This window comes from Camelus bactrianus, chromosome 2 (genome assembly GCF_048773025.1).
Source record: "Camelus bactrianus isolate YW-2024 breed Bactrian camel chromosome 2, ASM4877302v1, whole genome shotgun sequence".
Lineage (NCBI taxonomy): Eukaryota > Metazoa > Chordata > Mammalia > Artiodactyla > Camelidae > Camelus > Camelus bactrianus.
The window spans coordinates 33597890-33612944 of NC_133540.1; the positions used below are offsets into that span (position 1 = coordinate 33597890).

General features: G+C 36.4%; 1 protein-coding gene across 1 annotated transcript in view; it reads right to left on the reverse strand.

Moving 5' to 3' along the window:
- Positions 1 to 502: 502 nt before the first annotated feature.
- The window catches only part of HHIP (hedgehog interacting protein), a 92837-nt gene continuing 78284 nt past the window's right edge, over positions 503 to 15055 (reverse strand). Inside the window, exons 12-13 of the mRNA XM_010954592.3 lie at positions 10099 to 10247; positions 503 to 7620 (exon numbers count right to left, since the gene is read on the reverse strand). Of these exons, the coding sequence (XP_010952894.1) occupies positions 7427 to 7620; positions 10099 to 10247 (343 nt within the window). The 3' untranslated portion in view covers positions 503 to 7426. The remainder of the gene's footprint in view (positions 7621 to 10098; positions 10248 to 15055) is intronic.

Genomic DNA, 15055 nt, shown 5'->3' on the forward strand with positions numbered 1-15055 from the left:
TGGCAGATTTAAAATTCATGTCCATAATGGCATAGCTGACCTTCCACAAATACCCTTGGCAGGGTTAACTGGAGACAAAATGGCAAGGTCCACCCAGTTTTAGGGAATCTGCAATCACTTTTTTCATGTCTCTCCCTGTCATGTGCTTCTTCCATTCACTCTGGGCCCCCAGGACTCTCAACTGCTCTTTTACATTCTTCACTTATTAATTCGTACTTGCTTGAAAGGATCACATTTAAGTCATTTGCAACTTAGAATAAATTTAAATCAATATAGTGTCTTATGGCTGCAAAATATGTACACGATGCAACAGACCCTCAACATTGGCATATATTTTGGGGAGTAAATTTTTAAAATTAGAATGTGAAAAATGACAAAAGGCAAGAATATTTTGAACAGTAGTTTGGGTATAGAATATTAGTGTTTGTAGAGTCAGCATGGGTATTTAAGGAAAACTAAACATTTCTAAAATAGAAAAGAATTTTAAAATAGCACATGGACATCAGGTCATACGATAAAGTTTAATGCATTTGATCATGTTAAAGGACACAAAACACAGCCAGTCTAACCAAATTTCAGGCATGCATTTACATAAATATATTAAATTAAGAGAAGAAATTATACACTTAAACATCCTTTTCACCTAAAAATCATTAAATCCACAGATCAACAATAAAAACCAATTCTCTGCATTTATCACTTCAAGATACAATTGTTCTATTTTAAAGATAACACAAATACAGTTGTTAGAATTTATATGCATTATACATATATTATATATTACATAGATAGTGTGTATACATATGTAGTGTTTGTACAGATAGATAAATATATATACATGGGTGTGTGCACACATACAGATACACACAGATGTACTTTAGGCCATCTGTACCATTATTGCTGGATTTTGACGTTGACCTGATCTGAAGCTGGCTGGGTGTGATTATTGTCTTTTGCTTCAAATGTGTTCATCATACCCGCTGGGCTCACAATCCCCACTGTAAACATCCTTGCCTTTTCTACAGCACATAATCATGCTGGGCACTTCCATAAATATTTGTTGAATTAATAAATGAATGGATGGCTGAAAAATAGAAGATCAATCAAAGAGAACTGAATAGTATAGTAACTTGGTTAAGGAAGTCGGGTTATTTCAAATGTAGAGGGATTATCTGAGCCAATGACTTTGCGTGTTGCTTTTCAGAACATTTATAGAAATTTGAACTAGTATATATATATTAACTCTGCTCCCTCAAACATGTACCTGCTTTTATTACTTGTTCCCATAGTCTTCTGCCTCATATTAACAGAAATCCAAACAAGATATCTTCTGTTGAGTAAGGTTATGGACAAATTGCCCTCATTATCAACAATCTAAAGGAAAATGAACAACTAGAAAAACCAAAACGTGTTAGAAGAATGATAAAGTTAACCATTCTTTAAAACTGGACCAAGTTAATCACAGATAAAGCCAGGAAAGACACGGGGTGTCTTTACAAGTTTCTCTTATGCTAATTCATTGTAATGATTTTATAATTTTTTTTCATTCTAGTTAGGTGGGTTTCTTTCTTTCAATTTAATTTTTGCTTTATTTTTATTTTGGGGAGGGGAGGTAATCTGGTTTATTTATTTATTATTTTTAGTGGAGGTATCCAAGATTGAACCCAGGACCTCGTGCATGGCAAGCATGCACTCTGCCACTGAGCTATACCCTCCCCCAACTAATTAGGTGAGTTTCTTTTAAATAAATAGTCTTTAGCATGTCCTAGCGAAGCAAGCTCCAAAAATCCCATAATGCTTCCATTTCATTTATATTGTCACTATGTGGTTCTTGGTGAAATGCACGTCCAAAAATGTCCTATAAATATAATGAATACAGGAAGTATCTGGTATCTTATAAAGTTATCAACTCAATTTTTCAATAATAATATTATGAGCAGAATGTATTAATGTGTTAATAGTATTAAGTTCTACTATACATGAACTCTTAATTTAGTCTATAAAATTTATGTCTCTGATTTTAAGAACATGAGGTAAGGATATAGCAAACATACATTTTGGGTATAACTGATACCAAATCTGATCACACGTTGTTCATGTGAATGGAAACTACTGGCTGGTTATTTTTTAGTGCAAAGGGAACGTATAAGAAATAGTTTCTAACTCTGAAGACAAAGCTTATTTTATATTTAGCCGTGATGAATTTCCCATCACTGCTAATGTTCTGTTCTTTCTACCCTATAGGCTAAAAATGTTTAACTTAAAAGATTATAGTCAGCTGAGATAACTCACCAAAATTTTTTTGTTAATTAGTTTGTATATGGATACACATATTTTGATTTTAAGCCAGACACAATCTACACATGCAAGAAAACATCCTGACTGAAATGTGGTGTTGACTGTTTGATGCCCATGATGTACCTCGGATGTAACCTTAAAATTCATGTTGAGTTGGCACCTTTTTCTCTTTCTTTTCTTTTCTTCCTTTCTTTTATATGTCCCTGGCTTAAAAAGCAGGGACATGTTTTAGGCCTAAGGCTTTATGTTAATACAAGGGATTGTTATTTATTTATTTTTTCAACCAACTTAGAGATGACCTATACAAAAGAAAGCCAAGCAAATGATGGGTGTATCTTGGGCTCATATTTAATGAAGAATTTAAGAAAAGAGCTAATCTGATAAATGAATAAATCTCTTTATAGCCACTACTATGATTGAGAAGAAAATGACCCAACACTTCCTCATGCTCTCATGAGTCCATCACATTCTCCTAAACAGTTATTTTAAGACCATTTCCAAAACTTATGTGTAGATGTTTAAGAGAAAGAAGTGTCAAAGGTGGCTAGGATTAGTGTTTGGCAGTTCTTATGGTCATGTTTTAAATATTTTTAATATCAAAATGCTTTTATTCTTAGGTTTCCTGCCTTCTTTGTCATCATATTAATCACGGGCGGTATGACTGATTTGCGTCGGTATGATGAAGAGCAAGAAGGTAAGACAGCAAACATGTATTTCTTTAGGATATGCTGAAGAGGAGTTTGCTAAAGATACTGCCAACATTCACAGTAACAGGCCCACCGACGTCCTGGGAGTAATAAAGAACTAGGTATATGTTCTGGGCATGGAACTTTAGTCTGAGTTCTCTGCAAGTTCAAGACTCATCCCAGGGGTGGGGAGAGAAGATGCTGAAGTCTCCATTGGGGAACTACTTATTTTTCCTTCATGGATTTAGAATAATCTTCCTTAAAATAGACTCCATAGAGAGGGTTGTTGTTTGGACAGGAATAGCTGCTAACGTTTCCTACTGTTAGTTCGTGCTCTTGACTAGCGATCCTCTTTCCTGCATCTAAGATGGAACCCCAGCTGGGCTGGAACTCCCAGGCTGGTAGTCATTTATGCTTTTTGTTACTTCTTTCAATGATTATGATAGGTCAGTCTAGTATGTTCCTCTTTGTCTACTGTTCTTTATGATATACAGTCTGAGCCAATGTGATAAAAGAGAGGGTATTTTTCAGGAAAATAAAGAAAAAATCATAACCAGCAAAATCAATAGCAACCTACTGGAGGACATGTTCATTATGAGTATACTGAGGACAGGTCTATTTAGTCAAAACCAGTAGAAACAAAGGAGAAGAGAGAGGTTAAAAGGAAGAGGGATATATGGGGGTGGGGAAAGAGGAGAGGGAGGGACAAAGAGAGGAAGATAGATGTCATGGATAACGTTCTACAGAGACATTCAGAAACTTTGATTTATCTATCAGCCAACTGCAAATGCGTATGATAGACCTTGTTTTATTTCTTAAAAATTTAGGCTTGGTTTCTCTTCTATATTTCAAAGCTTAAAATATTAGACTAATAAAAGTTCAAGTGAACGTGTGCTTTGAAAGACGCTAGAGGTAGCATCTAACTGTAGGTTCTATACTTAGTATAGTTTGGTTTATGATTTAGATAAAAACAATATTTTTAAAAGGTTAAAAATTGTTAGCACATTATTATGTAATTATATTCAAAGAAAGAAAGAAAGAAAGAAAGAAAGAAAGAAAGAAAGAAAGAAAGAAAGAAAGAAAGAAAGTGCTGGCCTGAAGTCTATAAATGGAAGAGAGACTGGTTTTCTCTTTAGGTTGTATGTATATGTTGTATGTGTAGGATTCTTGGCTCTTTCTTTATCAGACAGTCCACTAATCTGAGAAAACTTTGGAGTAGTCTTTGTGATAAAATAAAAGAGCATTTTACAAGAGCCACATTGAAACAAAATTCCAAGACGAAAAAGTATGGATGGAAGCACTGTTTATCATCACTCAAGTTTCTTAAAACTTCCATTTCTTTCTGCTTTAATGATGTGCCAATTCAGCTGTCTCCTCATTACCTTAAATAACTGGCAAGAAAACGAAGTCCTATTGACCAGAACAAGAATTTGGCAGAATCAGTGGCAGAAAGGTTTTCCCCCTGGCTTTTTATGACTACCATGACAGCATTTCACATTAAATTGACCCCCAAAGATAAAGCTCTAGGATGAACAAAGGGATGCTGATCTACATTTTCCTTTGCCTTGGTTTGATCTTTATCTCACACACCAGCATCCCTAGAAGGACATTTCTCTTCCAGTTTGATTGTATACTTTTCACAGCAACTAGAAGTTGCCATTGGTGTGATGAAACTGTACTTTTTCCTTAGCTCATACTTCTTAACTGATTCCTGCTTGCCTCTCCTCATGAATTATTTAAGATAATTCTTCAGTCCCATGTTTTAAAAAATCTACTTGAAAGAAAAGTCAAAGGAGTTTTGGAAATGATCACTGAGTTAAAAATATCAAGCAAATTAACTAGCCACCTCTATTTACTTCTCTGCTAAGAACAGAAGGAAATGACTCCAGTGCCTTTCTTTGCTGGGGTTTAATATCCACAGAACTTGCCATCCCCTTTTTAGAAGATTTTGATCTTTTAGTCTAATGACTCACGACAGAAAAGGCAATGATAACTGGGGTACCTCTGCTTTTCTAAGTCATCTGAAACTCTTTCACTTGGGAAAGGGCCGTATAAAGCAATCTGGGTCTGATTGATTGAATATAGATATTTTTCAGCAGGAGAACTACTGGCAACAGAACACCTTTTCTTTTGGAAAGCTTCTTTAGGGAGCTATGGAAAAATTAAAGATGTAAGAAGAAATGCTGGCTTTTTCAGATTTTGCTGACTCTCTAGCAGGGTCCTTATTGTTTTCGGTGAAACTATGAAACAGGGAGTAATAAAACTGCACAATCTGACAGATTTAGACAGCTGGCTCCCTCACAAGAAGTTCACATTTTGTTAATGTCGCCCACGTTGAATAAGAGACGATTCGATGGTTAAGGTCCATTTACAAAAATGGTTGTCAGGACATTTTTTTTTTTTTTAATTGTAAAACTTTCTGTGATGGAATTCAGTCAAAGGGCTATGAAGAGAAAGCAAAGGGGACAAAAGACGGCTATTAACCTACAGATGCAGGCTACCGCAGGGTTCACTGCAAGATCTGTCACGCTGTTGGGCCAATGAAGTGTGAGTGTGACTAGAAAGGACCACCCCTTTTCTGGGGTAAGAGGGCAATTTGGTCTCCATGCTCATTTAATCCTGAGACGTCTTTGAATAGACTGTCCATTGAATCTAAATTGTGCAAAATTATGCATGCACTTTTTAATGCGGGCTATTGTTCCCTCAGCACTGCACCAAGATTTGTCCACCCATTTCTATTTGGCATGAGGTCACTTGAAACTTAGTAATCATATATGGAAGACAAGCTCAGTGGACTTAACCAACCTTTCTATATCGTGGTTTCTCACTGTGCTTTAATTGCAAATCTCTCACTTTGAAACATGAGAAAAATACTAGTTACAAGATTTGCTTTGATTTTTTTTTTTTTTTAATTGAGGCTCCTATTCCTAAAGGTAAGGAGCAGGTTTGGGAAGTGGGGCTGTGCTGCAATGATCTGTCCTACTCTACAATTTAGATTCTGGAGGAACAGATGTTTAGAGAAGGACCACCTAGAGTGAGTGTGCACGTGTCACGAGGAGATCCTTTTCCAGTAGTGCAAAGAGGCCTGATATTTTTGTTATAATCCAAACGTGGCAGGCTGGCCTCAAAAAACCAGGAAGAAAAGTATCTACCAGACTTTTTTTGCAGTTTTAAGTTAGAACATGGCATTTCTTTAAAAACCTGAACAGAACATTGACAGAACATTTATTCATACATGAACCAAAGAGGATTTTCCTTGCGTTCTGAAGGAACATATACATTAAAAGTCATATTTGGCAAGAATGATCATATTCAAAATGTGCACAAGTGACAGCTTACAGAGCCAAGATCCATTAAAAACGAGTGAACTCTTCTCCAGTGAGGTTTGATTCAGTGTGAAATCTGCAACATTCTAATCACATATACCCTTGACAGTCTTGCTATGGTGAAAAGCACTTTACAAATGTTTAATGCTGGAATTTTATAAGGATTGGCTGTTTTCTTGCTTTTTCATCCGTCGTTAATGATTACATGTTGGCACAGGGACACATTGCTAGATTAGAGCCACAGCACATTAAAGGCTGTTTGCTTTCTCACGCCCCTTCTTTCCAATTAAGTTGGTGACAAATGTAACCTTAGTATTTTACGGGACAGGGCATAGGTGTTTCATCTAGGTGACGTCTATATTATAAAAATTAAATACAAAATATAAATATGTAACACAAACCCAGTGCCTCTTGTTAAATACACTATACAATAAAAGCAGACCTTTTAGGAAGGCTGATTTTAGAATATGCTGTTCTGATTTAATTATAAAACACTTGAAAACAATCTTGAAATTAAGCTGGGGGAACCAGATTTCTCCACCAATAGAAAGGTAAGTGTGTAACATTCTGCAATTGGATACAATAACAAAAATGAAGATTACAATTTTATATCGTTGCCCACTCAGAAATTCCTCAGGGAGTTCTGAAACATTCTCTTATATCATAGTCCTTTAATATAAAAATATGGCCTTTTTTAAATTAAATCCATCAGATTGCACAGTAATGTTTTAAAACTCCGTCGAAGTTGACTTTAGTGATTACAGACAGAAAATTCCTGGGAAGTCATGTAATCTCTTCTAGTGACATAAAAATTCCGTTATCAATTTACAATGGAATTTCCAGATAAATTACTCCACACAAGGCAATATATATTTTTAAAACCCATCTGTTATGCAACCACACGCCTAGGGGTTGTGAGTGTGTGTGTGTACGTGCATATGTGAACAAACGTGCCAATATACACACACGGGATCTGCACATTTCTGGAAATGACTTTTAAATTAATCAAAGAAAATGAAATCACAGGAGTGTGTAGCAGGATAACAGTCGTTCTTTTTAATGACAGGATAAAAAATAAATGCCCATTGGAAAGGAATATTCAAACAGTCCCAGAAACTATACAATGTAACTTGTTAGATCCAGCAAATAAGATGTCATGTCAATGATCTGATCAAGAATACCTGCCCTGGTCACTCTGCGGAGGTTTCTGTCCACTTGTTCACACTGAGGGCCAAGATATCCTTTTTTACAGAGGCACTTGTTGGGTCTAACACAGACACCGCCATGGCGACACGCTGGCTCACATTTCGCTGGGGAAAAAGAGCAATAAAATCACACTCCATTCTGGAAGTCAGAAACAGCACTGAGTATGAGGTCAATAAATATCTGACGAGTAAGCGAAGGGGCGGGAAAGGAGGGAGCCGGTCCCAAAATGATCCAAAAGATAATAAATGCGAAGAAATAAGGCTCTCACGCCTTCAGTCATTTGGAAGCCAGAACTCAGAAGCTAATGGGAGACGTTTGTAGACAAATGGATCATCCAGAGAAGCAGAGATCAGGAAGGAATGTCAATCGCTCGTAGAACTGACTCTGCTTAAAATGAGGATTTTAGTTCCTTCAAAGCTCTGCTCTGTTAGGGTATCTCTAACAAAGGGCCTTCCAAGTATCTCTATGTTCCCATTCCCTTCCCCCAGGATCTCCCAGTGGGAAGGGCGTGGCCAGAGAGGAAGGCCCAGTGCCTGGAGAATCACCAAGGCAATGTTAAGAAATGGTCAGTTTCCGATTTTGGTTGGAGGGAGGATCCACCACGTGGATTCCCTTGGCTTCCTCCCCTTCCCTGCTCCCAGGTGGTGCATGAAATATGCCTCATCTCTGATTACACCTTGAAGCCCCTTCTTGGGGTCAGTGCGGTTGGCCCGCGAAAGATGTTCAGAGCCATCCTTTTCAGGGAACAGGATGTCTTCCTAACAGAATGTTTACCATTATAATATAGGTAGAGAATGTAAAGATTAACTGCTAATAGGAGATGGAGACATTAAATTCAGTATATAACTTAATTGTCCCTAAATGGATCTGAGATGTGCAGCCACTGTAGACAGAATCAAATTCCTTGAATACATGTCTTTATACTTTTAGGGCACAGGGTTATTTTAACCTTTTCCAGTGCATTCATCAAAATTCAGGGGTCCATGGCAGACATACGGGAAAGAAAGAACAAGGAGAAAATAGACTAATACAGTCTTTTAAATTCATGGGTGATGAGTAAAAGTTTTTGCTTGGGCCAAAAATACTACAAATATACTACTTTCATAAAATGATTCTGGTTTATCTTATATGTTCAAATTATTTAAATTGATTTAGTGGAAAGATTAAAGTACCTTATTGAAAGAAAAGTGCATATTAATTGAAAGAATGTCTATTTTCATTTATATCATGTTATTAATAACTATTATGGTATGTATCATACCACCTATATTCAAAATTATTTGTTTACCTTCAGCTTAACATACTGCTATTAGAAGGCACTGGATAATATTTACTATCTGATGACTTGAGGTGACTTAAGAGGTTAGCCAAAATGTAAGTAAGGACTAAAACAGCAGAGATACTAACCACATAAGGGAAGCAGAGGGAAGATACATTATCAGGGATTAGAATATTGTTGCATTTGAACACTGATTCTCATTTTTTGGCCAATGAATGAAAAGGAAGACAGAATCGGTCATAGAATGTAAGCACTTGTTTTAAATATTCTAATTACTTAATTCCTGTTGAGTTTTCATTAGGATAGTTCTTTCTGAGATACGTAAGCATAGTATCAATCAATCACGTAACATATTAGTGCTGAAGCAATTTAAGCTTAAAATGTATAGTGCATATGTGACTTGAAATGTTGGGTCCTTTTTAAAGACAACATATAAAGTAAACAAGTGATGGTTATAATTTTTTGAAACAAATACATGTTTTGAATAAAGATGGCCTTTATGAATTAAGGATAACATTAAATATTAACTTGGGACTTTTAATTTTCATTGGCTTTAATATTTGAAGTAGTAGAGATCAAAATCTTTTGTAAGTAATATGTGCATGCTGGTTGTTGAAAATGTACTTTCAGCAGAACACCTCTTGAACTCCAGGTATAAATTCATCTAATTTTCTTACTTCACACCAAGTAGAATTTAAACACGATTGCATGTGATTGTGGAAGTCTCAAATTAAAGGAATAAACCTCCTTTGCTCTCTCTGAGCAGCTGCACACTTAGTTGATGATTCACAAGGGAGTGGCAAAAAGAATTTAAAAATCTCATAATATGCCTCTAGATAAGTGCATTTTCCCCGTTTATATAAAAACACCCATTGAAAACCCCTGTTTTCAGTGTGCTGCAGCAAGAGAGCAAGCAGTAAATTCAGTGAGGGCATTTATGGAGTGTCCGGAAAATGCTGGCATCTAGAAAGGGGCTTTGCAAACACCAGGTCATTGGCTGGTGTGAAATCTCAAACTCAGGACTGAGAGCCCACAGCGATGATCTAAGTTGTGCTGCTTTCATTTTCTACTTTGGGAATGAACTCAATCATGTTTACGATGAACTTATATAAGTGAATTGTTTACATTAGGAAAATGGCAAAGATTTCATGTACAAGTTCAGAAATCGACTAAGCATTACTATGATTGGAAATGCCAATTTTGAACGCTAGATAATTTTAAAGGAAATAGCTGATGTTAAATCCTTGCATTCCCGGGGGTTGTCCCTTGCCCACGCTTTCCCAGGGACAACAGCAGCACTGACCGATTCTGCAGAAGTCGCCTTCCCATCCGGGGCTGCAGCAGCACCTGCCGGTGGGGGTGCAGTGGCCGTTCCGACACAGCCGGGGGCACTCCGACGTCAGGGTCTGGGCGGGCTGCACCGTGGCTCTGCACTCCTCAGGCATCAGAGGTCTGTGTTAAAACACAACCGTTGAAAGAGCATTTTGGTTGGAAATCAACACTGGGATGAAGTGTAGTGATTTGGTAGCTTACACAGCGTGCCTCTTGCTTTCTAAAGAGACCTTCCTTTGAAGCGACTCAGACAGGAAGGTTGAGAGCTTTCTAAGAATAGAAAACACACACCGCCTGTGAGGAAACAAACCAACCAGTTTTGAACCAAAGGGAACATTTTAAACATTGTAAGAAACTTTATCATGATCAAAATTCGTTGACTAATAAGGTAACTAGGTTACACTGACATTTTGGTAGCTAAGAATTTTTGCAATTACAACTTGAAAAATAAAGATGAACAGTTATTTTAAAATTCTTTTTTTCCCCCTCCCAAAACTCCAAATATTTTTAGGACCAGTATCTGAGATAGGTTTCACAAGTCATTGGCATATTTGGCAATATCACAGTTGAAGGCAGCCATCAAAATGAGCACTTGTAGCCTAAAAAGCTTAGGAATCTTCTTTTGTTTCACTCTTACATTTCTTTTGAGATGCTTTCCCTAGAATGATTGTTCTTGAAAGGACAAGGATAATATACGTGTGTGTTTACAACTGACTCAAAGTTTAAACTCTTTATGCAAAGAATGAGATATATAAAGATTTTACATACGTATATGTATTTACGTATTTTTATAATTTGATTTTGTCCCACTATAAAGAAAAAGAATGCTAATAGTAGCAAACAAAAACATCTTAACTCTCATGTAAAAAGTCATAGACTTTGTTTTAATTGCTCTATGACTGTCATTATTTAGAGAGGGACTGAGATGCCTTCAGAAGAACATTTTTATAGTTCTTACTGTTTTTGAATGAGATGCTATCTTTCAAGCTGGTTCAGGCTGAAATCATGCTCACAACTGCTCATTACCTAATCTTTGGGAAAAAATGCTGTGGTACTTGTCTACGAGTCACTGAGACCTGTGCCACGGTTGTGGTGAGAAAGCTCTTTCCAGTGAAGGAATGTAGACTGACAGCTTCCTCACCGGTCACATCACCACCATTAGGATAGTCAAAGCAGCTGGAGTCCTTAAACACCCTCTCAAAGAAGATGATAATTATAGGTCAAAACCACCGCAAGAGGTAAGTGATACAGCTTTCCGAGAGAAGCAAATAATTAAGCCTTGAGAATCAGATTTCTTGAGACAGGTTCTCTTGTTATGCCCCTAAGGCAAGATGAACAGTGATAATTTGGAGCCTGACCTCAGGTTGTTTCTACAATGGCTCAAAACCATATTAAAAATATATAATGACTTCTTTGGCGCCTCTCTCCAATAAAACCCCACTCTACATTGAAGGCATTGCGTTTTGCAACTAACCTGACAATTCAGAAAACTCCCTTAAATCTGTTTGACCTCTCATTTAAATTTAGAAATGGTTGATTTATGTGAAAGGTACTTAAGGCATTCCACATGTTCCTTCAGAATATATTATCAAATATTTTCCATGTGCTCCCAATGGAGTCCTTCTGGGAGTAAGGAAAGAGTGTGATAAGGTGGAGAAAATGTTAAATGGTCATGCCAAGGAAAGTGAGGGCATCATCTGTGCTTTCTTATTGTTGAACAGCCCATGTCTGCTCTATTTCTTCCTCGTAGAAAATTCATGAGACGATGGTGGCATTTTTGACCATCAGAAGAGCAGTTTTCAGGAGTCATAAAGTTCTTCTGATTCCCAAGCCACCATCATTTACTGAGTGATATTCAGTGAACAGGTATTGTCCCAGTTTTACTGGTAACTGAAATTCTGTTTTTCCAGTTCTATTTGTTACTCACTCATTCATTCTTTTTCTGACTCATTCAAAAGAAGGGACCCAGAGGTAGAAAGTGTCAGGAATGTTACATGTTCTATGTGATGCAAAATATGCAGGCACATAGCTCATGTGATGATATGGTTTAAGCCTGAGTAGACGAAGCTAAAGAGAAGACAACGTGGAGATCAATAATGAAAAAGAATATGGAAAGGAATATATATATATATAACTGAATCACTATGCTGTACACCAGAAATTAACACAACATTGTAAGTCAACTGTAGTTCAATAATAAAAAAAATTATACCCACAAAGCTATAGCTGCTCAAAAAAAGAAAAAAGAAGAATGCAGGTGACTTTGATTAAACAACAACCAGAAGATGCTGTCTGTCTGAGGCAAAAGGTAGGGACACTGACGCGAGTGCACTGGGAAAACATAAGGGGATGTGATGCCTATGGATTTATTACTAAAACGCACTTCTTCAGGGCAGGGTATCTGATCCTTGTTTTCTAGCTGATCCTCCAATTAAATACTCTGACTATTTTTCACCAAACATTCAAATATGTGGACACTGAGATTGTGGAGGGAGTTCTAAGTTGTTTTTTACCTGAGACTGAGCAAATGCTTATCTATCTGTGGATGGGATTACTTCATCCTTGGGCTTACTTAGCTTATCTAAGACTGTGTGGTTGTCATTTATAAACATGATGGTTCCCTTACATTTTTATTTAATTAGCTAGGAAAATGATCTTTATTTGTCCTTTATGAAGTTGATAATTAACATTCCTCACTTAGCATGTTAAATAAATCCCCCCTTCCTTTTAGACTGTTATTCTATTGGGGAATCCTTTAATATGAAAATTTACATAAAACATAGCTCATCACTTACAGGACTTCACCTCTCTGAAGGAACGAGTTGTCCTATTTCCCCTTCCCCATTGACATGAAAGCTTCCTGGGGGAACAAACTACATATTCAACCCTCTTCAAGTCTAGTCATTTACTCTGCAAGGGACTGTGCTCTTCATGGGGATAAGACAGAAACAAAACAGGGTTCTGATCCTCACGGAGACCACCATGGGGGAAGACAGACAGGCAAACACAAAAGTATTTAGTATTAATTTGGGATTGAGGGATGTTATAGAAAGATAATATTTAAGCTACTGAAGTATCTTATCTCCTTCAACTACTTATAATCATAGGAGCTAGGAAAATACTATATAAGCATTTGATAAATGTTTATCAAACTAAATTGAATGTATATAGTAGAAACTTTTTCAAATACATTTTCTGGACTATAAACTCCATGAAGACAAATATTTCCCTCTCTTCTCTCATGTCTTTCCTGGACCTAGAAGACTATACAGCACATGGAAGATGCTTCTTAACAATCTGTTGAATGAATGAATGAAATTAATGGGATTTTAAAAGGATGTTTGTTTCTTTAAAATGCTATTGAGTGATGATATTCAGGATATGTGGACTATTTAGGGGAGGGATAACGTTAAATTCAAATTCCTGTACTTTTATATCATAAGCATAAAACTAAAAACACTCACTGTATTTCTCTCTATTGTCTAAGTTAACTCAAATGTTACAAAATTCTTCTAAGGCATGATTAAACTCATTTTAAACAAAGCATTTTTACACTAATTATAATCATAATAAATAAACAACAGGCTAAGAAGTAAGTATGACATAAAGAGATATGATTGTTTTCTCCTCCAGCTGGGAATTAAGTCAGCATATGAAAATTTATTTTTCTAGTAATATATTTGGGAAAGTCTGACAAAGGTTTTTGGTGATGCCAACCATCCGTCTCCTCTCCACCCACTCTTTGTTCTAGTGACATTTCTTCCTTCCATTGAAAAGAATGGGGTTCCTTTACATGGAATGAGGAGAAGGAAAGGGAATAAAACACGTTAATTTGAAATTTACTATTATTGTCACCTTGAAATAGACCATCTTGTGTATTCATAATTTCCACATCTACACACCTAGACCTGCACAAAAATCTGGAGTATATACCTATGATAGATTAACTCATTTTTCATTCTTATTTTTACTGGACTAGGAAATTGGGTGTTTTAATGCAGGCCTAATAAGAATTGCTTAGTCTTGTTCTTCTTTGAAACAATTACTTTCTAAACTTTTGGATCCTTAGCTCTACTGAATGAAGTCTGAGATAGCTTTCAAACTAGAAAACTTACCCAAAAGGATATGTAGGTTTGAAATAAACAATATATGGCGCCCATTTTTTGACAGTTTTCCCCAAAGTTCTCAAACTTAATTTAGATTGGAAGAACACATTTCCCAGTCCCTTTACACATGACAAATAATGAAACACTAAAGGGCTAGAGCAGAAAATTGTCCGACATTTTTTAACGTATAAAGCATTGTTTTCAGAAATGTAAGACATCTTCTCAGAAACGTACTTTGGCTGGTTTTGTGTTGTAGCGTAAAGCTTCAGATACTTTCTTGAAATAAAGGAGGAAGTTGAAAAGCCTGAGTAATTTGTAACACACATCATATGTGATGACTTTTTGTGAACAGCTAAGGCCAACTGTGAATGTCTCCCGGGTAGTGGGATGAAGGATGGTTTTAATTTTATGATTTTAATTTAATAAATGAATGAACCAATCAATTATAAGAAGTCTTCTGTGCATTTGTATAGAAACACAGGGGTAAATTCTGTCTTGGCAGGCCTGCTCTTCAGAGTGAGTGATGCAGAAATCTATCTACCATGTCTTTTACAAAAAGTAAAGGGACTCATTCTGAAATTTTTGTTAGGGGTCCGGATTTTTAATTTGTGTTACTATAAAACAAGGCACATAGCTCATGAGTCATACTCATTTATAAAATCCTAGCTCATTAGAAGTTTCAGAAGATGTAATAATTCTATAGCTTCTCTCAGTCAATCTGCTTGAGGTGATGAAGGAGGTGCTGTTAGAACTGTCTTATTCTTTTATCCATATTCACTTTGGGGCGCATGGAAAAGTGTTCCTTTGTGACTGTAACCTTGG